This window comes from Pygocentrus nattereri, chromosome 26, assembly GCF_015220715.1.
Source record: "Pygocentrus nattereri isolate fPygNat1 chromosome 26, fPygNat1.pri, whole genome shotgun sequence".
NCBI classification, from domain to species: Eukaryota; Metazoa; Chordata; class Actinopteri; order Characiformes; family Serrasalmidae; genus Pygocentrus; species Pygocentrus nattereri.
The window spans coordinates 18,076,317-18,103,958 of record NC_051236.1 but is presented as its reverse complement, the minus strand read 5'-3'; the positions used below and the strand labels follow the sequence as shown (position 1 = coordinate 18,103,958).

The 27,642-nt window shown below is 37.6% G+C and overlaps 1 protein-coding gene across 3 annotated transcripts; it reads left to right on the top strand.

Moving 5' to 3' along the window:
• The first annotated feature begins 1,053 nt into the window (after positions 1-1,053).
• Positions 1,054-21,785, top strand: LOC108440649 (FYVE, RhoGEF and PH domain-containing protein 5). 3 transcript variants are annotated; one of them, XM_037534943.1, is made up of 21 exons: positions 1,054-1,171; positions 2,229-4,752; positions 6,312-6,417; positions 6,502-6,560; positions 6,872-6,902; positions 7,130-7,236; positions 7,377-7,497; positions 9,056-9,131; positions 9,445-9,495; positions 11,318-11,376; positions 11,957-12,028; positions 12,131-12,199; positions 13,884-13,967; positions 14,180-14,259; positions 14,358-14,451; positions 17,939-18,067; positions 18,155-18,257; positions 18,524-18,639; positions 19,139-19,261; positions 19,346-19,488; positions 21,181-21,785. In XM_037534943.1, exons 1-21 carry the CDS (start codon positions 1,162-1,164, stop codon positions 21,215-21,217), a joined length of 4,194 nt encoding a protein of 1,397 aa, XP_037390840.1. In that variant the 5' UTR covers positions 1,054-1,161; the 3' UTR covers positions 21,218-21,785. The 3 variants fall into 3 exon arrangements, with proteins under 3 accessions (XP_037390840.1, XP_037390839.1, XP_017575154.2); XM_037534942.1 differs by having other exon boundaries at positions 9,053-9,131; positions 17,942-18,067; XM_017719665.2 differs by having other exon boundaries at positions 9,053-9,131.
• The last annotated feature ends 5,857 nt before the right edge of the window (positions 21,786-27,642 follow it).

The window sequence follows — 27,642 nt, the reverse complement described above, 5'->3', positions numbered from 1 at the left end:
TACATTGTAGGATTCACCGTTGTACTGCTTTATTAATCAGCTGTTGTCGACAACAGCCACAATGTACATAAGCTCAGTTTTCTCTAATAGTTTGCTCTAAACATTACAACATCTTACTCTTTCAGCCGTCAGCACTAGACTGACCTCAGTTGTTCCTGATCTGGGCTACATTTCAGCTGTGTCTAAAACCATACTATTATAGGCCTACTACATGTACTACTCTATTGAGTGGACTTCTGATGAGACCAAATTTATCATCCTAAGTTACTGTCTTAACTATGTTATCTATGCTGTAAAGCAGTTAACTTTATTAAATAGATGAAGTAAACAAACCCACCTCAAGACCAGCAGAGAGAGCTGGTGTGGTTTCAGTGTTTCAGTGATGCAGCATTTGAACAAATGACTTAATTCACTCACTGCACACTACTTTGGGCACAATCAGTACAGGAGCAGTATGCAGTAGGATATTTTGAATATATAGCCATAAGCTGCGTCCAAAACCATATACTATACTGCACAGACTGAGCTAATGACTTCTATTGGTGGTGGACTATTTTGACATAGTATTTAGTGTGGTAGTATGCGGTTTTGGAAGCAGCCATAAACACAGCCCGTCGGCAAGCCCCGCCTTCACAATAAGAGTCCTTACAGAAAAACCAAGTGAAGAATGCTGTAGAAAAATTGACCTAGATTTAATAAGTCAGCAACATTTCTTGAACATGCCACGATATACTGGTGTAGAAGATACATAGCTTAATTATGTACGGTAGCCACTGTCCGAATTTAGGAAATAAATGTTTAAAATGCTGTAACATTGCGCTAGATGTCGGTCAGATTCTCTGTCCTTTCTTCTGTTTTTTTCTGTTTAATTTGACTGACATTGGCATTATTCTAACATCGCTGAAACACAGAAAGCCGACGCAGTGTGAGTTTTCGGAGCGGGATTGTTTCGCCTCTATTTTTGTGAAACTTATCTGGACGCTTTTCCTCAGGAAGCGCTGCGCGAGGGAGAGACAAGGCCCCGCCCTCAGTGCTCGAGCTTCCCGCAGTTCACTGATTTAGTCCGTGAGGAGCAGAGACCCTCTGAGCTGCGGGGGCTTTAGAACCTGAGCCGTAATCTGGAGTAGCGCTGGAAGTAAGACGCACAGACCATGTGCCAAAATGAGCGCAGGTGAGCTGTTTTAAACGAATTTAGTTTTTTTTGCACTTTATTATTATTATTGTTACTTTTTGTATATGTGTTACATATATGTATACATTATATATTGCAGCTACACACGTCATATTAATTGAGTTGTATATGGTTCTATATGAAACCGTTCCAAAAGCAGCAGAACCGTTTTCAAAAACGTTGTATGTAGAACCATATACAACACATTCTCCAATAATAGTAAGAACCATTTCACCAAGAGCCATTTAAACACGAAATGGTTGTATATGAAATTAGAAAAAATAGAACCATTGTCTTTACTAAAGAACTCTTGAGAACTATCTCTTTGAAGTGTGGTAGGAAGGCTTGCTTCAGATATGATATTTTTTTAGCTAGCTCCACCACATACCTTTAAAAATGATGCATATTCTTGTATCACTAGAATATTTCCATTGATGTGACATTTACAGGCTAAGTTAAGCATAAGAGAGGAAACTGAGATTTGAGCTTTTTTGTACAATAAATTGTCTAGGTCATATGGTAAAGAGGTACACTATAAGTCCGGTTTTAGTCAGAAATAAAGTCATTGGCAGCTCATTCTTTGGAATAAGACAGCATTTGTGTGACATATTTTATAAAATCTAGGTATTTAGCCTAAGATAAAGATCAGACCACTACTCTTGCTGCTAATAGATTACTGAGGAAGGGCCTCAGTGTGAGAGAAAATGTCAAGAGAAAAAAAAAAAGTAAAAATAGGGCACGTTCACAATGACTGTGACGTCCAGCTTTTCAGTGGACGGAAATTTAGCGAGCCTTTTTTAACTTTGTTATATGGAAAACTACTTAAAAGCACCGGAAGATAGATGTAAGATGACCATGTGGTAATAAATTACTTCACTGATTACAGTTTTTACTTAATTTGTGATCGGTAATGAAATAACTGACCTTCCAAAATGACTTTTCTGTGTATGAAGAAACTATCACATGCCTTTAGCTATTGGTGAAACTATGGCAGCATTATTCTTTGTGTATGTATGTATATGAATGTTGTTCAGTTCAAATGTATTTTGTGTTTCAGAACTGCAGGAACATTACTTGAATCCCAAATCACAGATCCATGTGTGTCTTTCTAAGGGGCAACTTGATCCAGTGCATGGAAAGTGCTGTCATTACCAGGGATGTAAACCAGCTATTGCCCCCAAACCAAACTCAATCTCCAAACAGTTTCACTGCTCAAATAATTACCTGAGGAAACACAGTAATAGAAACCTGAGGCCAGCTAATTCAGAGCAACACACTGCGAATATCTATAGGAAAGAGGTACTTGGCCAGTCGGAGGAATCAAGACAGAAGGACAACATAGAACAAAAAAGGGAGGAGTCAGAAATGTGGAACAATGTAGAACATAAAGAAAGATCAATGCAATGGGACGAGTGTACAGAAGCGAATGAGACCAAACGGAATAATGCATTAGAACAGGAGGAGGAGTTAGGCTGCGGGGAGGAGCTGGCACAAAGCAGTGATTTAGACTGGGAGGTGGGTGTAAATCAGGGGGAGGTATTTGACTCTGAGGAGGGTGAGGGCTCACTGGAACTTCTTTCCGACTCCTGCAGTGACAGAGATGAGGAAGTTCAAGGAGTGGCAAGACAGCTGCATATAGAAGAGGAAAGGAAGGAAGGGTGGGAAATGGTTAGGGATGGTAAAACAGGATCACTTGTGACTTCTGTTGATGTTCGCTTTGCTGTGCGATTTCCATGCAGACGTTACGAACAAATGGTGCGCAAAGATGGACTGAATAGAAACAAAACTCAGTCATCTGTGAACTTGTCTGACAGAACATATACTGATGGAATTTTCAGTGATGAAATGTTTTCAGGTGGGCTGTATCCAAAACACATTTACTCAAATGGAATTGACACGGATGAGTTGTGCCCAGACAGAATCGACACGGTCACCATGTTCCCAGACATGTGCGATGCAGGAGAGGCATTGGCAGATGCAGATGGACTCTCTGAGTGTGATCTGTTTGAGCAGATTGAACCATCTCAGACATTAGAGTTAGAGGAGGTGGGTGATCCTGGAGATACTGTGATGCTTTCTGTGGAAGAGGGTTCAGAAAGTTCTGGTGGATCATTGTCTGCCTTTGGGGAAGAAGGTGGTGAAGAGGAAAGAGACAGAGAAGAGCCAAGTGAAAATGGGTCCCAGTTTCTTAGGAATTCTTCTCAGGATTTGCCTTCTGGAGTTTCTCAGGATTCTCCACGTTCAGATTCCATGGTTTATCCAAGTTCAGAGAGAGAAGCTGGAATTCTCTCAGAGTCCTCTCATCAGCTTTCTTCCTCCTTCTCTTCTGTCTGCTCATCTGAGTCTGAAGTATCTGTTGATGAAGCGGGAAGAACTGAAACTATTCTTAGCTACTGGCGTGATCGAGATAAAGCTGAGCCAGATACTGAATGTACTGCATTGTCCATGTCCAAAGAAAGTGACTTCAGTACAACTTTTGAACTTGGTCTTCCATGTGTCTCTTCACCACTAGAGCCTCAAGACCAAATGTCACATCAGATGCAGCCTGATGGACTAGAGGAAGTAAGATCAACTGTCCAAGAGGATCAGTCAATCATGGGTACAGAAAGCCCTGTAGCTCACACAGAAGAGCATGTGTATGAGGAAACTGAGCCAAAATTCCAAACCAAAGGCTTCCTGCATACCAGGAAGTATTTAATGACTCGTTCCATATCCATGGAACCACCCTCTAATAGACTGGACCCCATGAGCTCCACAGTATCAGGAAAGGAGCGCTTGATGCTACACCCTCAGTCCTACTACACTAGTCATAATTTTCTTGGCGATAGTTTGCCGGCTCTCACTGGCTCGTTAGGATGTCTCTCACCAGGAAGTCCTTGTCCCTCTAGTGAGCTAAGTGTTACTCCGGTAGACATACCACCCCCATTTGAGTTGTCATCGATCACAAAGCGGCCAATTAGGAAAAGTACACCAGCTCTGCCAACCGATGTGTCTGCCTCATGCAGGAAACTTGACTTTGGCTTCAAACGTTACTTCTTGCCTCTGCGGTTTCTGAGGAAATCTGAAAGACGGAGCTTAACAGATAATCGCTCAGTCTCCTCCAGGTCTTCTTCAGAATCAAGTCCACAAGGTTCTTGCAAGAGGCTGAATTTATTCAGGCAAAATATGGGTAGCACTGAGTTACACAGGGCACATGATTGTTTCTTGCCATCATCCCCATCTTCCTTCCTTTATCAGAAGAATAAGCAAAAGCAAGGCCTAAGCACACCTCACAATAACAACATAGTGTCTGCTATTCCGAGTTCCTGGGACATAGATGACTTCCTTCATTCCCCCTTTATCAAGCCCCTCCCCTTTTCTAAACCTCGCTCTTTCTCTTCCCCTAATGTTGATTCGTCAGTGTACGAAAATGTTTTAAACCCAAGTCCGCACTATGAGAATGTGCAACTCCGCCTCTTAAATCCCTCCAATCAGAACCAGCGAAGTCAAAGTTCTGCCAATGACACGGATGGTTACGTGGATATGAGCAGTCTGCCAGGCTTTCAGAGCAAATGCCAGTCATCTGAGCAAGAGACGGAGAGGTACAATCTCTGTTCATGTGGTTTTTACAAACTTAAAAGATATGAAATGTTGTTGTTGAGGTTGGCTCAGTGTAGAGCTGCATGCAGTGGACCAAACTGTGGTATTGAGAATATATTGCCACATATTGCAGTTGTGATATTCCATGTAATACCGGTGAGGCTGCTTATACCTTGCATTAGCATGTGTTTTTGTCCAGATCATATCTGGACACACTTTGGCTGGATTTAATTTACACTTTTCACTAAAATGCATTCTTAGTGTGAACAGATGAGATCAGATTTAATTTCCTGCATAAAAGAACATCAAAAAAATATGTATTTTCTGATTTCTTTACTTCTGTTGCCATGCAAATCGATAAGCTTGGCTTGGACACTTTCATCGGCCCAGAGAGTAAGAAGGCACTTGGTTTCTGCATAACTCCAGCCTCGCTTGCCTCACTTGTCTCACCTGCTAGCAAAACACATTCCATTTATGGTGTTGAATGTGGTCAAGATCTGTCTCTGATCCACTGCAATCTGAGGACCAAAATGCACGATGATTTAAGGTGCAAGCAGCCTTGGTTGAGTAAAGATTGGCTTACATTGTTTTTGCCAGAAGTAATTGACTTTCTTTGACTGATACTTTCTTCATCATACCATCCACAGCAATACCCATCTGGTGCTGTGATTGGTCAGTGCACAGTAAATATATAGTGTTTTATTAGTGGGCTCATGTCCATTTTACAGCCCTCTGCAATATCTGTATATGTGCAATAAGGCTATAATAATACATGGTATATTGTGCAGCCTTAGTTCAAAGATCTTACTAAAAGAAACTTTGATTAAACGTGAACGTGCCTGTCTTAAAACTAGAAAAGTCAATAATCTGTGAAAGATTAAAATTCCTGCTGTTTAGAGACAAATCAAACAGTTAATTCTCTCTCTCTCTCTCTCTCTCTCTCTCTCTCTCTCTCTCTCTTTCTCTCTTTCTGTCTCTCTCTCTCTCACACGCTTTCCACACATGGATTTTGGTTTTCTATTCTGACAATGAATTCTAATCTCAGAAGTCCTGAGAAGTTTACCAACTTTAGACTTATTTGCTATTTCACCCACTTTTTTTATTTCCACTTCTGAATTCAACTAAAATTTATTCTGCTTTTTTACGTGAACATTACCAATTACAAACACTTTTTTTTGAACAATAAAAAAAGTGCAGAATGCAGTTGTATGCAAAACTTTGGGTACCCCGGGTCAAATTTTCTTTACATCCTCTAAAGAGGACACACTTCTGCACATATTAATACAAATGTACTGTTTATTTTCTAAATTTAAAATAATTATATAATAATTAATAATAATTTGAAAGACCAAACATTAATAGTGGCTTTTTATATTTTTATAAAATAACTGCACTTTCATGCAGAAAAATGCCATATTTAAGTTTGTTCCATGTCAAGAATGTGTTAACTTATTTTCACTTAAAAAACAGCTAACCAGGTAGTTAATAAGTATGAGTTTGCATAAATATATGGGATATTCAAGCTGTGCATTTGTGTTTTGACTGGGTTTTCTGTTTTTAGTGCATATACTATCTGTTCTCCTGCTGTGAGGTCAGATGGTTCAGTAGGTGTGTCTGTAGGAGTGGCTTGTACAAATAAGGAGGAGAAAAAGGCCTGGGAAAGACTGGTAAGCCCTGTGTGGGTACTTGTGTTCGTCTGTGTGTATGTGTAAGTGTATTTTGTCGACCAATGCCTTTTCTTTTCTCTGCAGACTGTCACATGTTCAAGAGCATTTTACAGTGCGAAAGAGCTGCTGGACAGCGAGGCACAGTGGGTGTTGTATGGATTGTTTATTCTTAAAAAGTGTTATTTTGTCTATTAATTATTAATGGGTATTTTTGTGCATATGTTTGTACATACATGACAAATTAACTATTTAAGACTTTTGAAATAACAAGATAAATTGTGTGAAGTGTTGAAGTGTTATTGTGAAGTAAAGTGACTTAATACTGTCTTAATAATTTGGTTATTAAATATGCATAACTAGGGCATTTGATGTAAATTCTCAAATTGTAAAGTGGAAATTGTTCAAATCTGAAATTGTCACTGAATATGATTATCATTATCTGTTTCTCTTCAAGGCATGTAAAGATTTTAAAGTTTCTGAGTAAGGTATGTAATGTCTCTCTGGGTGTGTGTATGCAAGTAATTTGCCAGAAATATCTTAAAGTCTACATTACATTTCAGACACTTACATGATTAAAAGATATGGCTAAACATGGAAAACAAGAGGAGATATATCATCTTCGCCCTTCTGTGTTTTTCCTTTAAAACAAATAAAAATCACCACAGCCTTGTTCAAAAATGACCTAGTTTGCCTGGGTTTTTTGGAACCACAGACTGTAGATGCAGATGAGAGGCTGGTGAAACTGTGGAGTGATTTGCCTGCCATTTGTAGTCTCCACCAAAACCTCCACACCCAACTGGAAAATCGCATCAAGGAGTGGTAAAACTTTACTTTTTTTAAACACACTTTACTTTTTTTTTCTTTATTAGCAAGTAAAATATTCACACATACCATCCATCCATCTGTCAAGCTCTCTCATTTAGCTTTCCAACCACTCAACTGTTATCTCTGCTTTTCAGGGATCAGAAGGAGGGGATTGCTGACATCATCCTGGCCAAAAAGATGGAGTTTTCTGTTTTTTCATCCTTCATCAGTCAACATGACAGCAAAATGAAGTCTATGGAGCAGATGGAGAACACAGTGAGAGATCATACACACATCTTGATTGCTTCTGCCCTTTTAATCACACACTGCCAGCACCCTGCCCTGCTGATTATTCCAGTACAGTGAGAGTATATGGGTAATTGGAGTGGAACTGTGAGCAGTGGTAAAGCTTAAAAGAGAGGCTGCTGGCTATGGTGCTGATTATTGTGATGAATTTGGTCAGCAACTATTCTGTCCCATTCCCTGTCTTCCATATTATTTGGAAACGCATTTTGTTTTTGTAGGGTGCTGTCAGTTTCTTTATTTTGTGTTTTATTCCAAACAAATAATTTCATGTGCTTTTGTGCCTCCATGCAAGAGATGGCACAGATCTGTTACCAGGTATCAGTACTGGGAAATAACCCAGTATTTAATCTGTTGGGTGGTAGAGTTTGTAGTGTTTGAGTGGATTGAGCATGATGGCCTAATTTTAGATGATCTTGAATTAAGTACTTCCATTATAAATAGCCCATTTCAAAGCATATCAGTAAGTAAATTCAAAAGTAATATGTAATATGTAGATGTTTTAAATGTAAATGGCCCACTCGTATGTGCAATACTGGGCTCAATTCAAATGAATTGAGATAAAAATTTAGATTCCTGCCATTTTGCTGTGAAAGTTGCTCAACGCTGATGGGATGATTGAAAGGTGGAGGTCGGATCAAATATGTTTTAAAAATCATTTTGCTACAGAATGAGTGTAGGAGGTAAGACGATCTAATTGCAAAGAGAACAGGGTTTATATTTGAATTTTGCTGTCTTCTTAGTTTAAGTATTCTCTTTGACCATACAATTTTACGTTGCACTGTTAGACAGTGCCAATGTACAGTATATTAGGTAAATTTATCATTTTGGCAACATTCATGTATAATCAAATGAAAAGAATGCAGGTCTGGTAAAGCATTTTAATTTAAATAAATTGCTACATATAAAGCATCAAAATCTTTGGGTAAATGAAATGTCAATACTAGTTTACCAGGATGGCATACATTTCTACTTCTGAGACCATGCCAAGTATTTCTAGCATGCTAATCCAACTACAGTGATTGTGCTGTGTTTACTGCTGTGCTTCAACCCTGCTTTGTCCCTGCTGTCTATGGAAAAAGAATAATTGGTTTTGTACCTTTTCTTTGTTTTTTATCAGCTGCTTCTTCTCTCCAGTATGCATACAAATGTAACATACAAAGTGACAAGAACAACAGTGCCGTGTTTCTGTGCTCTGATGATTCCCAGCAAAAATATGAATGATCCACCGTTTTTTGCGTTTAGTTCATAAATATAATTTGTTTTAGCCCCTGTATAATCCAAAGACCTAATACACAAACACACATCATAGTGACTAACATATAAGATCACACTTGAACTTTTAAGGACAAGCTAAGGACAGATAAGAAAACTAATCTGTGGTTGACTGTGTGAGATACATAGACCACAAAATTTTATAGCTTTAAGTATGCGTTCTAGAAGTGTTCTATGGTGTCCATTGCTGTTGTCATATATTAGGACAACAGTGTTCTGCTCTTGCTTGCTTCACATGATCTCTATCTCTTAGCAGGTGGACCTGGCCTCTCTGAAACAGCAGTTGCTGCAGGTGATAGTGAGAGTTCTACAGTACCGGCTGCTGCTAACAGGTAAAATATTAAACCTGTCCACTGATAAGTGTGCATATACACGCATTCCACATCAGTTAGAAATAACTGCCCACCAGCAATACGTACATTCAGGGCTGAAACTGACCCACAATATTCCATCCTTTTTACCCTTCTATTATACACATACATCTGTTCATCACCCCCAGATTTCCCAAATTGATTCTCAAATTCACTAAAAAGTTTTTTTTCTTTAGAATGTTATTGTATTGTTCATGTTTTACTGTAATATCTGTCCTTTATTTAAATTTGTTTATTTTTGTTTCCAACACACCTTTCCTTTTATCTTCATCAGATTACCTGAATAATCTTTCACCAGACACCAGCGAGTACAAGGATACACAAGGTTGGTCACTATTATATCTTTAGCCATCTTTATAAACTGTTTTTGTGTATAAGCTGCTAGGGAGCCATTTTGGTCCTTAGCCCCTTAAAATCCCAGGCTTATTACATACTAAAGCTTATCATTCAGTAACTTCAGGGACTTCTTAAGTAATAGAAGTGTGCAATAAAACTCTGGCCCCACCAGCAGGCCCACTGCCTTGTAAGAGGTTAATTAAAGTTGCACTATATGAGTTTTTTTTGTTGTTGTTATTATAATTGAAAGAAGTAGCATTGCTGAGTCAGGAAAAAAATAGCACACTAAAATATGATGTGTTTACACTGCTGTGAGTCACCCTCTAACACCTGAAGTAACCATTTTAAAGACATTGTGTCAGATCTGGCAGGAATTTTCTGCACCACATCTTTGTGTATTAACGTCACATGTCAGAAGGTCAAGGTCAAAAGGAAGGTCCACCTTGATGTTTAGATCTCTAATGCAAAATCTGTATAATTCTGATGAAGATAGGATGACAATAGTAGATAATTCACTAAATCCCCAAATCTTACATAATTCAGCTTTAACATTTCATCAATGCTGAAGAAGCCATTTTAGCTTTCATCTAAGTAGGGCTGAACATTTTGGGGAAAATACCTTATTATGATTTTTCTCATCAATATTGTGACTGTCAAATTAATTTGCATTTATTTCCTGTAAACTAAGTTTCAGGCCGAAGGGTTTTGGCCAAGAAGACCTGACTTAGACAAGACTTTTCTGACTTAAGGCTTGAAAGGTAGAAGTACTGTGTCAGACTGCTAGTTTTGGATGTGATGTTATATACATGACGCATGTGTGTCTGTTTTCTTCTGATTGGTCTAACTGACGTACACCCTTAATGATGTATGCTATAAAAAATGTAGCTCTTGCAAATGAAAAACACACTCCTTTAAATTGCAATTTTCATGTAAAAATGATTCATTTACAGTCTGATTACTGATATACAGTCTCAAGCAAATTTTTGAACACTCCAGTCAAATTACATTTTGGTGATTATGTCAATATATGTTAACACATCCTTTACAGGGAACTAACTTCAATATGGCATTTTAGTGCATCATTTTTATTTATTTGCTGAGTTTAGCATATTGGTAAAAATAGAGACTAATATAAAATATAAATTAATTTTATGGATTTTTCCCCAGTAAAATTCAACAAATAAACAGTAATTATGCATTACACTGTGCAGGGTGGTCTCTGTAGAGGTTGTGTTTATTTACTTTTACTTTAAAAAAATCAACAAAACATGTAACCTGAGCAGGGTTGCCCAAACTTTTGCATATGACTGTAAGTTTATGAAGACATTTTGGTCTATAGCCAAAATGAAAGGTACTTAAAACATTCATAAAGTCTTTAAGGAGACTGGTGTGCTTTATAATGTCATAGAGGTTCTCTGGGGTTTTTAATCATTCAGGTTTCTTGATTAAGTCTGTATTTATTATTCTTGTGGTAATGATTTTGGCTCTTATCTCTCTTATGTATAATTCATGTGGAGGCTGTTAGGACTCTTATCTCTCAGGCTGTGTGACTGATTGGCCAGTAGTATTTTGGTCCATATATCTCAGATTCACTTCCAGGCATGTAACCTATCACCTTAACATCCATGTTCCATTGTCCCTGTGAAGCCTCATAGAGTTTAATTTTATAATCAGGCCTGGTCTTTGTGTCTATACGTGTGTGTGTGTTGTATGGTGTGTATCATTATTGTGGTTGATGCAAACAACAGTGCATGTGTATTTAATGTGAATCTAATCCTGTTTTCTTTTTTCTCTCTCATGCTTTGTCTCAGATGTTTTGGGAGTGGTCTCTGATGTAGCTGGTCAGGCAAACGAGAAGCTCAAGAATGGAGTGGGTTATGCACTGATTCCACAGTTATTACATTACATTCAGAGTGGTTTGAGTCATTCAGAGTGGTTTGATGTGAAATGAATCTTTACAGTGGTGGTGATGGGAACCAGGGGTTATGATATCTAGAACAGAAACATAGCCATTTTGTTTACTATCCAAAACAACTAGTTGACCTACACGTTTTATGTGCAATGTTTAAAAAAAATGTTTTGTTCCACCCCACATGTACCTCTCTGCTGTGAATGGGTTTTAAGAATTAAGTGTCGCAGAATTATCATAAAATAATGTCTCTGGCATCAGACTATTTGTCAGAATTTCATTTAATGTCTTTCTGTGGGGGAGCTTTTAGAGACAATAACACTTAAGAAATCTTATTTATTTTGCCACTGCTGAAATATTGACTCTGTACGTTTCTCTAGAATAGAGCTTTTCACTTAAAGCCACTCTAAATGACTTTGTTTACTTGAATAATTGAATTACTTATAAGAATAGTAGCGAGGTAAAAATTAGTATATACGAGTATATATGTGAGTATATACAGTATGTATGTATGTGTTTTAAGTGTTTTGTTGTGTTTCAGGCGGCCCTTTTGCGTCTGGTTCATATTGAGCACAGTGTTTTAGGCTTGAAGAACTTATTACAGTCTGGCAGGGTGAGAACATCATACCAACCAGTCATTCATATCACTGATTACACTTTTATTCCAGCCCATCAATATCAGTGCTTTAAACCCGAATCTGTGGACTCTCTTTAGGTATTTGTGAAAGAAGGGACGTTGATGAAGGTCAGCAGGAAGTGCAAACAGCCTCGTCACCTGTTCTTGGTATGTCACAGTTATTTTCACCCAGATAAATGTGTTTCTCTTCTCTCTGTTATGTTAGTCAATAAAAGAAATGACTAAATATTAGTCAATGAAGGATCTTTTATTCAGCCCTGTCGTCTGCCTCCATGTTTTTCCCACACTTACAGTGATGACCTTGTGGTTTTTTTTAGCGTTGGATTTCCTGACAGGATGTTTTTGCCCAATGTTTTGTGTGTGTGTTGGGGGGGATGGAGGGAGAGAGAGAGAGAGAGAGAGAGAAAGAGAGGGAGAGAGAGAGAGAGAGATTGGTACTTACACCTGCTTTTAAACATACAGATCTAATATGTTTTTTCTGAATAATAATGAAATCTTACAGCCAGTCAGAGAATGACATAGAGTGAGAAGTAGCCTTTACAACGTAACGGGCCAGCAGACAGTGAGGCAGCACGGTTCAAGCATGGCTCAAGCCCAGATCTTTCCAGATTCCAGAATGTTAGTGTTGTTCTATAACTGTTCTCACTCAGCAGTTCTTAATCTTTATAAAGCAGGATTAATCTTTATAAAGTTATTCAGATGGATTAAGATTAAACTTATCACAGTGTTTTAAGGCTGCAGTCAACCACCAACTATCAAATGCCTTTAAAATGGATGCTATTGGAGGCAGCCTGGGTGCATATGTACAGTGGTGTCCAAAAATTGAAAGACCATATTGAAATCTGTTTTTTTATTATTATTTTATTTAAACTTTAAATCTTATCCATGTCAGTACCAGTTCAAACGCACACTATCATTAAAGAGAAATTCATGGTAAAATTTCAAAGATTCAACTTTTTATACTAAAAAATATGGTTTGAATGAATGCAAAACAGATGGATTTTCATTAGTGGTCTTAGACCTTTGGACCTTTGGACCCTTCTTTATGCATGCCTGTGTGTGTGTGTGTGTGTGTGTATTGTTATGTCATAGACTTTAATGCTTTAAATAATATAAGAAGTATCACAGTGTTGTAAGGCTGCAGTCAACCACCAGCTATCAAATGTCCATAAAACTGATGTTATTGGAGGCAGCCTTGGTGCATATATACAGTGGGGGCCAAAAATCTGAGACCACATTAAAAATCTGGATTTTTTTTCATTTAAACCTGGAAAAAAAAACAATAGAGTTGTGAACATGTTTAATTAAAAAAAAAACCTATGAAAAATGTTTTCTAAATTTCTAATATTCTACTTTTTGTTCAAATTGTTATGCTAAAAATATAATTTCTAAAGAAATATATGGTATGAAGTTCATAAAATAAAGCAAAATAAAGGCATTTTCATTTGTGGTCGACTTTTGGACTCTTTATTCATGTCTATGCAAGTGTGTGTGTGTGTGTGTGTGTGTGTGTGTGTGTGTGTGTGTGTGTGTGTGTGTGTGTGTGTGTGTGTGTGACTTCTTTAATTATCCTTTAGTTAATAATTTTATATTTTTGTATATTTAGTCTTTGTGGATTTGGCCAGAACTCTACTGTAAACATGTTTCTTCTCCTGCCCTCTTGTGGTGAAACTGTACCATTACATTAAGGATATTATTAAGATATTGATTGAATTTTTCAGTCTTGTAAACTGTTCAATATTATGTGTCATGTGTCTGTGTTTTATTTTCTGTAAATGTGTCATTATGTGTGTTGATATGTCTCCTCTCTCTTCTGTGTGTTTTACTGCAGATGAGTGATATAATGCTTTACACATATCCCCAGCAAGATGGCAAATACAGACTCATCAACACTTTAGCACTGACAGGAATGGAGGTAATACAAGGGTTTCTAAGGCACTTAGCAGCCATTTAGAGATTTTTGTTATGTTTAAAGGCTTCATATCCTACATTTTTCATGTATTTTTCTTTTCTTTGAGGTCCAGTATTTTATGACTGATATATCCAAAATTTCTGTCTTCTGACTAATCTCTCTCTCTACATAAGAGAGATAATCAATAAGCATTGCTTTATTTATCTCTATCACAGGTGACTAAACTTATGGTAGAAAATGCTCAGAATGCCTTGAAGATTGAAGTGAAAGATATCAGTATCACTTTGTCAGCAAGGCAAGAAACACACACACAAACACACAAACAGATTCACAGATTAACGTAATCTCACTGTGTCATATGGGCTCTGATTGTGTGTTTGTTTCTGTTTGCAGCTCTTCTATAGAGAGGGATGATTGGTTTGTTACATTGAATCGGGCGATAGCTGACCTCGGTTCATTGCTGGGAGTTCCTGTGGGCTGTTTAGAGGTGAGGAGACTTTAATAACAATAGAATGCAGAATAACTTAAGTGATGCTTTACATTATTGGTCTGAAACACACAGCATAGGAGGACCTTATGAGTGCTGGTAGCTGCCTGATGTTTTTAAGGTTTGTGCAGTGGTTTTATTGCATTTGCAACTGAACATTCTAGAGACAATGAAACACACTACTGAAATTTCTATCTAACTATCTAACTATTTGTTGAAATTGCACAAAATCTGTGTAAGATATTATGTGATTTACTGAACTGGAATATAAGATATTTCCACTGGAGTCACCCATTTTGTTTTTCCACACTGAAACTGTCACTGGGGCTGTATCCCTCTTGTCACTGGGATGGTACCTTCAAGGGTACATCTCAGCACCTTTAGTCAGGGAACATGAATGTTCCATAATCCATTGAAATTATATTTTCTAAACTGTATTGACTCCACACACACTGCCTCACCTTCAGCCTTTTTATTTTATTGTTCTGTTTTAAAACATTAGGTTATTAAAATATATAAATATGTATTTTTTTCTACTGGGGAAAACATATTTAAAGTTCACAAATGGACCATAAAACCACTGTTATACCTGTAAGGGCGCATTTAAGGGTACGTTTGTTTGTTCCTTGATAGATGAAAAATGTACCTGCACAGTACCTTTATTTCTAACAGTGTAGCGTGGTTCTTTAGCTCTAAATATTTTGATATTTGGGTTTACATCTGGGGCTCAACTATAACCTCACACCTGTTTTAACAAATTATTATGATATAATCGAATATAATCTAAATAATTCTTTGGATAATTTTGCTATGTTTTACAAGCAAAACCTTCTCAAATAACATAACAGATGGTTCTTGCAGAACAATAAATTGTTATTTGTTCCTGTATTTTAATAGTTGGAGTGCTTTGGTTTTTTGGCCAGTTAGCACCTACCCGCTCTGTTCTTTATTGGCTAGACCTGTAAAGGCTTTTATCTCGCTTCTCATTCTGTATTTGTAGACCAATTTAAGATAATGCCAGAGCTAAATGTAATTTGGCCAGACTAAGTGCATTCTGTACAGAATGTCAATAGCTCTCACCTTTGTGGACCTGGCAGTGTTGTGCTAGTGAGGGGCGACTGTAATACAAGGGAAAAGTGTGATCCACTCACTAACAGCAAATGTGCATTCATTTTAATGCCAGGTATAAATACTACAATAGGCTTTTTGTTATCAGAGCAGCACAGTTACTACCGGCTGTAAAAGAGGAATGATTTTGTTCCAAGGAGTGAGCGTAGTGTTGTTCTTACAAATGGCCAATGTTAAAAATAAATGATCACTCTGAGATTGAATTATGAGACATCAGAATATAATATATATTACAGAATTCAAGCATGAATTACCTGAAATGGAAAAAACAGACAGAACCGTTTAATTTTTCATAAAAAAAATTCTCAGCCATCTCTATCTTTTTCTCACCTTCAGACTCAAACAAACAAAAAGAAGTATCTTTGTGTTAGCTGGAGGAGAACAGCAGTAAAAGGCAGAGCATCAATAGACGAAGTATATATATAAAAAAGCAAGTTAAGCAATGATATCAGCATCTCTAAAGATGCAATATTTAAAGTCACTTTGCATGTTTCTTTACACCCAGTAAACATTATTATAAACTCTTCAACAAGATTTTAACCTCTCTTTAAGCCTTCTGATGCACTACACTCTCAGAAAAATGTAGTAAACTGTCACTGGGGCAGTACCCCTCTTGTCACTGGGAACATAACTGTACTATAACCTATTCAATTTATGTGTTTTAAGTTTTGATTCCACACACCCCGTCTCATCTCCAGGCTTTTTATTTTATTGTTCTGTTTTAAAACATTAGGTCATGAAAAGGTACAAACATGTGCTTTTCACCTGGAATAACGTATTTAAGATTCACAATTGGACCGTAAACCCACTTTTGTACCTCTGAGGGATGAAAAATGTACCTGCACAGAACCTTTATTTCTAACAGTGTAGCTTCAAAATGATGATGGTTATTGTCAAAAACTGCTTTCAGGTGATTTGACAAAGAATGACCAAAATTACAAAACTGAAATATTGCACTGTAAAAGCCTGACAAACCAACAAAATGGCTTTGCTGCAGGTTTATGGTGTGCATAATTACTAACCACCTTAGATATTTCATAAGATTAACCACTAGAAATTCACCAGTACTGTTTTTTCCCTTCCCGATACAGAGTACAATATCAATCCTAGGTCTATCCAAACAAACTACTAGAAAGGTACCTATAAATCCTGACATTTATACCATTAAATTTTTTAAGCATTGTGTATTGGTAAAAGCAGTGCTTTGTGTCACAAATAAAGCATAGTAAACTTGAATAAATGGTATTTACTTGTTGGATAACTTCACATTTGAGTGGTTTCAAAGCTACAAAATGTAGCTGTGCTCTTTGCATTGGTTTATCTCTAAATGACTAATTAAATCTGATGTATGTAAATCCTTGCTGGTTGTGCCTCCCCTTGAAATACTGCCATTACAGATTTTGCAATGAGCATTTTTTACCACTGTTTGTCTCAAAGTGTGAAATAATCCCACACCGCTCCATGTACAGGTATGCAAGTGTCACTTAGTAGAGTGTATGCATGTGCATCAGAAATTACTTTATGTTGTTTTTACTCTATATTGATGACTATTTTACTGTATTTAAGTGCCAATATAATTTACATTTTACAATTACGGCATTTGGCTGACGCTCTTATCCAGAGTGACTTACAATTTGATCATTTTTTACACAGGTAGGCAAAAGCAGTGTTAGGAGTCTTGCCCAAGGACTCTTATTGGTATAGTGTAGGGTGCTTGCCCAAGCTGGGTATTGAACCCCAGTCTACAGCATAGAAGAGAATGGTGTTACCCACTATCCCAAGGTCTTGTTTCCCATATATGTATTAAGCCTTAACTTTGCTTAGTATTGTGTCTGGGCAACTGGTTCTGTATGTACAAATGTTTGTAGACACCAGCTCCTTCAGTGTTTTTTTTTTTTAAATCAAGGGTATTAATAGGGAGTTTGTCCCTCATTTGTAACAATATCAGTTTCTACTCTTCTAGGAAAGCTTTACACTAGAGGTTGAAACATAGCTGCTAGGATTTAATTGGATTCAGCCACAAGTGCATTAGTGAGGTCAGCTACTGATGGTAAATGGTTAGTTCTGGATCACACGCATCACTCCAACATACCCCAGAAGTATTGAATGGAGCTACACAGATCCACAACCCAGCGCAGAGTGCATGGTAACGTTCAGCTTATGTACATCTGCTTCAGAGTGTCCTGTTCTGTTAGCAGTGCTGCTCTATAGAGATTATACAAGTTGTGAGTGCTAGTTGAATAACTGTATCAGCAATAGTTCAGTTGATAGAGGAGCTGTCATCTGGATACTTTTGGACACATAGCGTAAATGAGGCTCCTTTGATAACTTTCGTTTTTTTCTTCTCTCGTTTGGGGAGAAGTCGGAGGTATGTCTTGGAGAGAATGCTCCACCTATGGTGTCCGTTTCTCAGATAGCAGTGTGCATGAACTGCCCCGTCCGCTTCAGCCTCACACACCGAAGGCATCACTGCCATGCCTGTGGAAAGGTAAATATAGAGGCACACAGACATGCACACTCTGAGGACTCAAAGAAAACTTAAAAACTTATTTTGTTTACATCACTCTGGTCACAGGTTGTGTGCAGAGACTGCTGCAGAAATAAAGTCCCTCTCAAATATATGAAGAACAGACGAGCCAAAGTGTGCGATAAGTGCTACAGTGAACTTTGCAAGCCTGGTATGCTTCAAACTGTGATGAATTCTAACACTACACTGTGGCAGTCATAAAAAAACAGCACATCTATAACCAACAGCATGTAGTTAAAATTATTCTGCCGGCAGCGTTAATCCCCAACAGACACTGCCTGAATCAGTAATACAGGGAGACCTACTTTAGCTGAAACTGGCTATGACCAAATTGGAAAATGGCCAGCAGAACAAACAATAGTTTGGAAAAAAAAACTTTTGACGGTGTAGACCTTTCAGTGAATGTATTTTTTTCAGACGGAGATGTTGCCATGGCAACGGAGAGCTCTAGTCGGCCTCTGTCTGCAGTTTTCCAGAACATCCATCCCACCTGTCTGTGGAGGGGACGCAAAGGCCAGATGTCCTTTAACCATGTAAACCCCCACATTTGTACATACACTGCACTGTCTGATTCTGTTAACATTAGGCATTTTATTGTTTTATTTTATGATTGAGTGCTGCTATAATATATATATATATATATATATATATATATGTATATATATATATATATATATATATATATATATATATATATATATATATATATATATATATATAATATAAAGCTGTTTTTGTGTGGGGGGTTTGTCTCTTTTCTACCCTGTGGTAAATCTTAGTTTGCTTATAGTATGTATGTATCATTATTCCTATTTCAAGTCTTTAACCTCATAATTCAGATGATTCTGATATTTAAAGGAAGAAGGTATGTGGATTAGAACTTACAACATTTAGTGCATCAAGTGTACTTCATAGCATGACAGTGGTGACACTTGATTTCAAGGCTTAAGGGCTTAAACACAGGTAGTATTGTCATTTGAAATGACCACAGTTAACCTGCTTCCTGTGTGCATGGATGTGGGATGGGTGTAGGTGACCAGGTCAGAGGGGGAGATGAGTGGAACTCTACAGAGGAGTCATAATAGTAGGCGGAGCTGGAAGAACCTGTGGTTCCTTCTCAAAGATAAAGTGCTGTATGCATACCCACAGCCTGAGGTAAGACATACATACACAGACAACCTATCTTTCAGGAAAAAACAAGTATAAAATGTTTCTTTCTCTCTCTCCGTCTCTCTTTAGGACAGGGCTTCCTGTGAGTCTCTTCCTCTGTTGGGGTTCTCAGTAAGGCCAGAGAGTGAAGGAGAGAGCAGTATGTTTCAGCTGTACCACAAAACAACACTCTACTATACATTCAAGGCTCAGGACACTCCCACTGCACAGAGGTAAAACACATGGTGTATGTCATTCTCAGGGGTGCCATAAGGAGGAGGGGGAGGGTATCAGGAGGAACCTTTCATGTCATTTTTAAGTTTAATAAGAGATTCTTAATTAATGTGCTTCACTTATTAAACAATAACATAAGAATTAAACAATTAAAGACACATTGCCAACAGCAAGGCATTTTGCACATTTCCAAAGGGCCCCTCTATGTAAATTTTTTGTTGTTAAGCCCAGTCACAATCTGTAAGAAGGACTTTAAGTCTAAGAGAATTTCAAGTGAGGTTGATGATGCTTCCACAACTTAAATTGTGCTTTTAAAAAAGAACGAAATCAGCAAAAACATGGACAATGGAAGATATCATCCAGTATTTCTGCGGTAAAATCAAGAAATACTTTAGCTGTTAATAGGAAGGACATTTATGTTATAACAACTGCAGTTATCAAATGTTTCTAACCCAAACCACAATTCCTATTGCAAACTGCAGTGTTTTGTCCCCATAAGATGACACGTTCTCTCAACTGCTGAAGTGTTACATTTCATCTTGAAAGTGAAGGCGATGTAGAAAGTAAACCATTGTCCTCTGTGTTTGCTAAGGGCTTCTCCTCGTATCTTTCAGCTTGAGAATTAAAACTGGAACATCACCATTGTTCCACAACCACACAAATTTCATGATCTGTATGTGGATGAAAGTGTTTGTGGAGATTTAAGTGGGATTTGACGTATGAACACCTGTCATATACAAGGCAAAAACAGTTCATAATAGAGTTTTGCATTGACAGCCATGATGCAACAGATGTTGCATTTTTGTCTAGTTTTATATTCATATGCACAGTTTGCTGCATGCTAGTAGAGAGAACTGCATGGTGAAAGTAAGAGGTGGACAAAAAGAACAAAAAGAGCTTTAACAAAAAAGAAGAGTAGGATTATGAACACTTGCACATTTTAATGGCTTTGAAGGTTCTGCTGAGGCCCATGTGTCAAACACAAAGCCTGCAGGCCAAGTCAGGCCCATGACACAGTCCTATTCGGCCCGTGAAATTACTAGCCTGTTTTACCCTGAGATGCACTACAGTTCCCAGCATGCTCTGCAACATAGTGCTTGTTCTGACCCCTTCCCCCTGACAACAGTCTAAAGGCTAGTGGTTACACAAAAAGAAAAGATGTCTGGTGTCTAGTTCAAGCTAACAGGCAATTAAAAAAAATCCCTAAAATATTTTTATTCAGAATTATTTTTGAATAAGTATTCAGTGCCTATTTTCTTGTTGCAACTTTTTTTTCCACAGTTTTGAATAAACTGTGGCCTGGTCAGGTCATGGCAAAAAGTAAAAATGAAATAAAAACACAGCTGGCCCACAGATTTGCTGAGATTTGTAAAATGTCCCTTTTAGTGGTTGATTTTGACACCCCTGTGCTAAGGGAAGTGGGGTTATGCAAGGGGCACATGCACAAACTTTTCTGAGACCAAAAATTGTCAATATTTCTTATTTCAATGCAGTTAGCACATCACCACTGTTATATCAATAACAAGTAAATACATGTTTCCAATTGTTTATATCATTTGCAAACACCAGTTGTCCTTTACAATGTGAGAAAATTTTGTGGAAAATGCTAATGATGCTATCATCATTAGCTGATGCTAATAATAATAATGACCAATAACATTCTTTTGTTGTTTTTGCATGTTGTTTTACAGGTGGGTGAGCGCTATGGAAGAAGCCACAGTCCTGTAGCAACTGCTGTCTTGGGAAGGCAGTTATCTCCTATGAACAGTTAAAATCAGCACCTGGCAAATGAAGAATCCTGTAGCTTTATTACTACTGAAAAGTGATGTAGCAGCCAAATTTTTACAGCATAAAGAGAGCCAATTAGACAGATGCATGCTCAGAGTTGATCTTTACAGCATGCCAAATCTCTAACATAGAGAAGCAACTGCAAACTGCAAAAGCTATTATCTGTCTGACTGTTATTTTTTGCATTTGTGTTTTTTTATGTTATTTTTCTTCTTTATCTTTATATTTATATGTTATTTTCTATGTTTGTGCATATATTTTGTAGACGGATGCACCTGCAAACAAGATGTTTGTTTTTTTAAATAAGAAATAAACTTTTGAATTGAATCTAAAGGCTGAAGGGTCAAAACTCAAAATTGCCCACAGTCTAACAGAATGATGTACAGAATTAGGTGCAATTTTATATTTATACAATTAAAATGTTTTGTCAGTGAGTTTTTGAAGTGTGCATCATGTAAAACAAGCACATGTTGCAATTATTTCTATAAAGAGTAGTCTTTGGATGAAAGATACTTGACTTCAGTGTGAATTTAACGCATCAGACAGTATCTTACTCACTCATGGGCAGACTCCCACATATATCTGTCTCACCTAATATTTTTAGCTTGTGTGAGGCTGATTACGTCAGATTCGTGCACATTCTGAAATTCACGCACAATAAGCAGCATCCAAATGAGTGAACAGATTTCTCTTGATTTTAGTCAACAAAGCTGAAGATGCAGTAATATTTTGCTTGTAAGTGCATGTTTCAGCATGTCTGACAAAAAAACATCAGGGTGGAATGTAAATAACACCATAAGCTCTTTAGTTAACTGTTACTTGGGGGTTCTTAGAGGCTTTACAGCCCATGCTTTTAGTAGATGACTAATTTTATATTTAGTTGTGGCATAAATAGCACTTTCAAAATCATTATATAAATGCAAATGACCTATTCATGCTCTGAAGTTGCTGGTTAGACAAGCTTCACACAACACTGGCAAGAATCTCATTTAACCTCTGAGAAATTCTTGCACACTTTGTTTAGAGCATGCATATATATATATATATACTGTAGACTGCTGGCATCATCCTATATGTAGTGATGTGAAGGCACTTGGCCCAATATTGATAATCCATCTATGGGCTCTATAATAAACAGTTTTCTCTGGACATGCCAATATTTTTACTGGAAAAGTACAAGTTTAATAAAAATGCTGAAATGTGCTGCATGTTGCAGCAACAATACCCAGTTTAAGGGTTGTGGTGAGACATATCATGTTTAATTATCTTTGGAAAAGGTTTATTTAATTGCTTTAAAAGCTAACTGGTGACTTAATATTTTGTATAGTTGTTTGAATATATGATATCTGAACTAGCCTAATCTTATATTTTGAACTTAATTGGGTATTTTAATAAGTTTGTAGTTTGCAATATCCCCATGTATGAATGTAATATTTGGTTTAAGAACCAGCCTGACAGAAAGCTAACAGCTAATAGACTCCTTCAATTATATTCAGAATTAGAACTTGAACTATTTGAACTATTTACTAAATTAGTAACTAAGAAAGTTTCAACCCCAAAACATCTCATAAGCTTCACATGTCACTGTTTAAACTAGAGCTAATTAGTATTAAACTCAGTGGAAGAAACTGACTTGGCATTTCTGTTACCTTCACACTAATAAAATTAACATAATGCTGACATAATTTTATCATACTGCCAGTGTAAAATTCTTTGCATTAAGAAAAATCAGATGTTCTCTCCATAAACCAAAAAACTGTCATGAACGTAATGTATTTTAACGAAAAAGATGTGAAATTTAATATAACCTTATTAGCGACACTTCCTCAGTGTAATGCACATATGGGATATTTTGAACTCACACATGCTTTAGAGTTGCAACATAACGTTGAGTGCCCATTTTTAAATGCTACACTACCGCAATAAACACAAAGTTGACTCTTTTTAAAATAAATAAATATTGTTTGAAATAAATAACTAATTTTTCATTTGCAGAATGTGTTAATAACTGAATTGTGCTCTGTAATTTCTCATTAGGTTGAATGTGATATTTATACGCTCTGTACAGCTTGTCCAACCCAGCAACAGTTGCTACGGATGGTATTTAAGGGGGGGATTGGTCAGTTGGTGGAAGAACTGAAGAACTGAAGTCTAGGCCCATACTTGAACACATTTTCACATGTAATCGCATATTTTTTCATGTGAAGACTTTTTTTTTTACTTGATAGCATTTTTAAATTTTTCTCACGTGACATATTTTTATAGGGGCTATAACTTTAAGGGGTTTATTTGTACACTGTAGTGTCGCCTGCGACCTCTAGGCGGCAGAATACAGTAAAATGCCAAATAGCCGTGGCTCTTAATGTCATATTGCCATATTCAGCATCTGTATGTGTGTCTTAGGCGATGATATTAAGAAGCTCTTGGAGTTTAACTATGTTTGCAGACTTGTGAGCAATGCCTCCCTGTAATTAAACATGTTTAAAGAGAGTAATTAAAAAGACCATCACAGCCATAAAGAAGAGAGAGAGAGAGAGAGAGAGAGAGAGAGAGGGAGAGGGAGAGGGAGAGGGAGGAGGGAGAGGAGGGGCAGTGCTGTCCTGCTTCCCATCTCCCAGGAGACTACCTGACCCAGAACAGAGTGAGAGAGTGGGACGAGAGAGAAGTTTGTTTTCTGGAGTACCTGAAAGTTACGGACACCTTGCCCCAAATAAGACACACATTCATCATTTGAACTCCCTCTATTCTTTCCATTTTTCCACTCCTGCGTCACACTCTTCACTCTCACTGTGCTCTGCCCAGTCTGCCTCCCTGCTCCTTTCCACGCCATCTTCTTCATCTTCATCATCTTCATCTTCTTCACCACATCCTCATAGTTGATCATCAGGCAGTTCACTATCAATTATATAAATAATTGCGTAATCTAAGAACTTTTTTTTAAAGGTCAAATGATCAAATTAGACTGAACAATATCAAACTGTTATTTATTATTTATAACTGTTATTTATTATTTTGGGATAAACTAGTAAGCATGTAAAGCTTGTCAAGACTTGTAATTTTAAATGCAGCTCTGTGATGTTTGTGTGCTCAGCACTCAGAGTCTCACTTTAATCCTGCTGCTTTATAGTCGTAATTAGGTCACTGGAAGAGACGTGTACCAGTTATGCAGGGGACATGCAAGCTTATGCAGCCATGTAGACCTTCTTACTACCAAAAAACTGATACATTTTGAGTGAGTTACAGTGGGGAAAAAAAGTATTTAGTCAGTCACCAGTTGTGCAAGTTCTCCCACTTAAAAAGATGAGAGAGGCCTGTAATTGACATCATAGGTAGACCTTACATTTGTATGAGAGACAAAATGAGGAAAAAAAAATCAGAATATCACATTGTCTGATTTTTTAAAGAATTTATTTGCAAATAATGGTGGAAAATAAGTATTTGGTCACCTACAAACAAGCAAGATTTCTGGCTGTCACAGACCTGTAACTTCTTCTTTAAGAAGCTCTTCTGTCCTCTACTCATTACCTGTATTAATGGCACCTGTTTGACCTCGTTATCTGTATAAAAGACACCTGCCCACAACCTCAAACAGTCACACTCCAAACTCCACTATGGTGAAGACCAAAGAGCTGTTGAAGGACACCAGAAACAAGATTGTAGACCTGCACCAGGCTGGGAAGACTGAATCTGCAATAGGCAAGCAGCTTGGTGTGAAGAAATCTACTGTGGGAGCAATAATCAGAAAATGGAAGACCTACAAGACCACTGCTAATCTCCCTCGATCAGGGGCTCCACGCAAGATCTCAGCCCGTGGGGTCAAAATGATCACAAGAACAGTGAGCAGAAATCCCAGAACCACACGGGGGGACCTAGTGAATGACCTGCAGAAAGCTGGGACCAATGTTACAAAGGCTACTGTCAGTAACACACTACACCGCCAGGGACTCAGATCTTGCAGTGCCAGACGTGTCCCCCTGCTTAAGCCAGTACATATTCGGGCGCGTCTGAAGATTGCTAGAGAGCATTTGGATGTTCCAGAAGAGTATTGGGAGAATGTCATATGGTCAGATGAAACCAAAGTAGAACTGTTTGATACAAACACAACTCGTCGTGTTTGGAGGAGAGTGAATGCTGAGTTGCATCCAAAGAACACCATACCAACTGTGAAGCATGGGGGTGGCAACATCATGCTTTGGGGCTGTTTCTCTGCAAAGGGACCAGGATGACTGGTCCGTGTACATGAAAGAATGAATGGGGCCATGTATTGTGAGATTTTGAGTGCAAACCTCCTTCCATCAGCAAGGGCATTGAAGATGAAATGTGGCTGGGTCTTTCAGCATGGCAAGGATCCCAAACACACTGCCAGGGCAACAAAGGAGTGGCTTCATAAGAAGCATTTCAAGGTCCTGGAGTGGCCTAGCCAGTCTCCAGATCTCAACCCCATAGAAAACCTTTGGAGTCCGTGTTGCCCGCCGACAGCCCCAAAACATCATTGCTCTGGAGGAGATCTGCATGGAGGAATGGGCCAACATACCAGCAACAGTGTCTGCCAACCTTGTAAAGACTTACAGAAAACGTTTGACCTCCGTCATTGCCAACAAAGGATATATAACAAAGTATTGAGATTAATTTGTTATTGACCAAATACTTATTTTCCACCATTATTTGCAAATAAATTCTTTAAAAATCAGACAATGTGATTTTCTGAAATTTATTTCCACATTTTGTCTCTCATAGTTGAGGTCTACCTATGATGTCAATTATAGGCCTCTCTCATCTTTTTAAGTGGGAGAACTTGCACAATTGGTGACTGACTAAATACTTTTTTTCCCCACTGTATGTCTGTGCACCTTTTCTCTATTCTCTACATTCCCACTACAGCACTTATTACAACCCTTACCTGCCATGTGCCAGGTGCCATGCATTTTACCCGAACCTACATCAGCAACTTCAGATGACTTTTTAAGATCACTAATTTACAGATATTTGGAGAACTACCACAAAGAAGAGAGTAAAATGCACTCAAGAAGGTGGAAGTATGGTGTGAAAGCTTGAAGTACTGTTTATCTGATATTAACAGTTTTGGTGGTCTACCAGGTTTTGCATGGTTATTAGGAGTCCCATTTTCTCTGTATATTTTAAATATTTTAATAATTTTTCAGTTTTAGAAAGTCTAAAACTTCAGTTCCATCAGAAATATCCCTGACGAACAAATAACTTTTACGTAATGGCTGATTTAACTGGAAATTAAATGAATGCAGAATGGTATCTAACTAATCCAAACCTTTATCTGCAACTGAATACTCATGATTTGTAAGACTTTTAAACATGGATTCTGAGTCTGAAATTATAAGACCCAAAATCTAGTTGACTATCATTAAAGTAATGAACCCTTTAGTATAATGATCATAATCAGCTAATTAAAAATAATTGATGATCAAAATAGGCAGTCAATTGGACTGAAAACCACACACACTCATATTAGATCTGCTGTTCATGCAAACTGTACACGTGCATTAGTGCGACAACGTTAAAAGCTTTGTTCCTCTCATAAGTCTATACATAGTACACAAGCGCAGAGGGACTTGAGGCGGAGGTGGGCAATTCACTGGACATGGTGTATATTTAAATGTCAAGCATGGTGCTGTTACAGCATTGTGCAATCTGTAGTAGTTAATACATCCTCTATTATGCTTAAAAAGTGTGTGGTAGAAAACTGAAAGCACATGTGTGTGTATGTACTGTCTGTGCTTTAGATGTGCAAGTATGTGCACTAGAATGAGATGTGAATGAACTTGCAAGACAAACAAATATAGAGTTATGAAGAGCTAGAGGAAATCGAAAGAATAACAGCGAGTGATAGAGAAAGACAAAAAGGAAGGGGAAAGGAAGGGAGGGCAATATTATCACAATGACTTTGTCCTGACATTTCTGGGTCTTTAAAGTGCGTTATGCTCCTCTGCATTGCAGCACAGAGGGAGGAGTACCTTTTTCCACAGGTAAAAACTATACTATCCCATATTAAATATTTCAGACCAAACAGGCAGGTACAACATGCTACATGTGTATTAGTGATAGTCATGCATTGTGTTTCAGTTTCCATTTATTTGTTTTATTTATTAGCTTACTTACTTGCTCACTTACTTATCATATATTTATATGTTCATTCATGGACCTGGCCAGTGTTCCTTGATGGGCCACACATGGCCAGACCAGGTTTCATAGTAGTATGAGTAGAGCTGACGCACTACCGCTTTTCTTTTCTTATATGATGTTGATATTGAAACCTCAGGTATTGACAAATAATTGGTATTTTTTTCTTGTGAAACTATTATAATTTAAAATGAGCTTCATGTTTTTTAAGT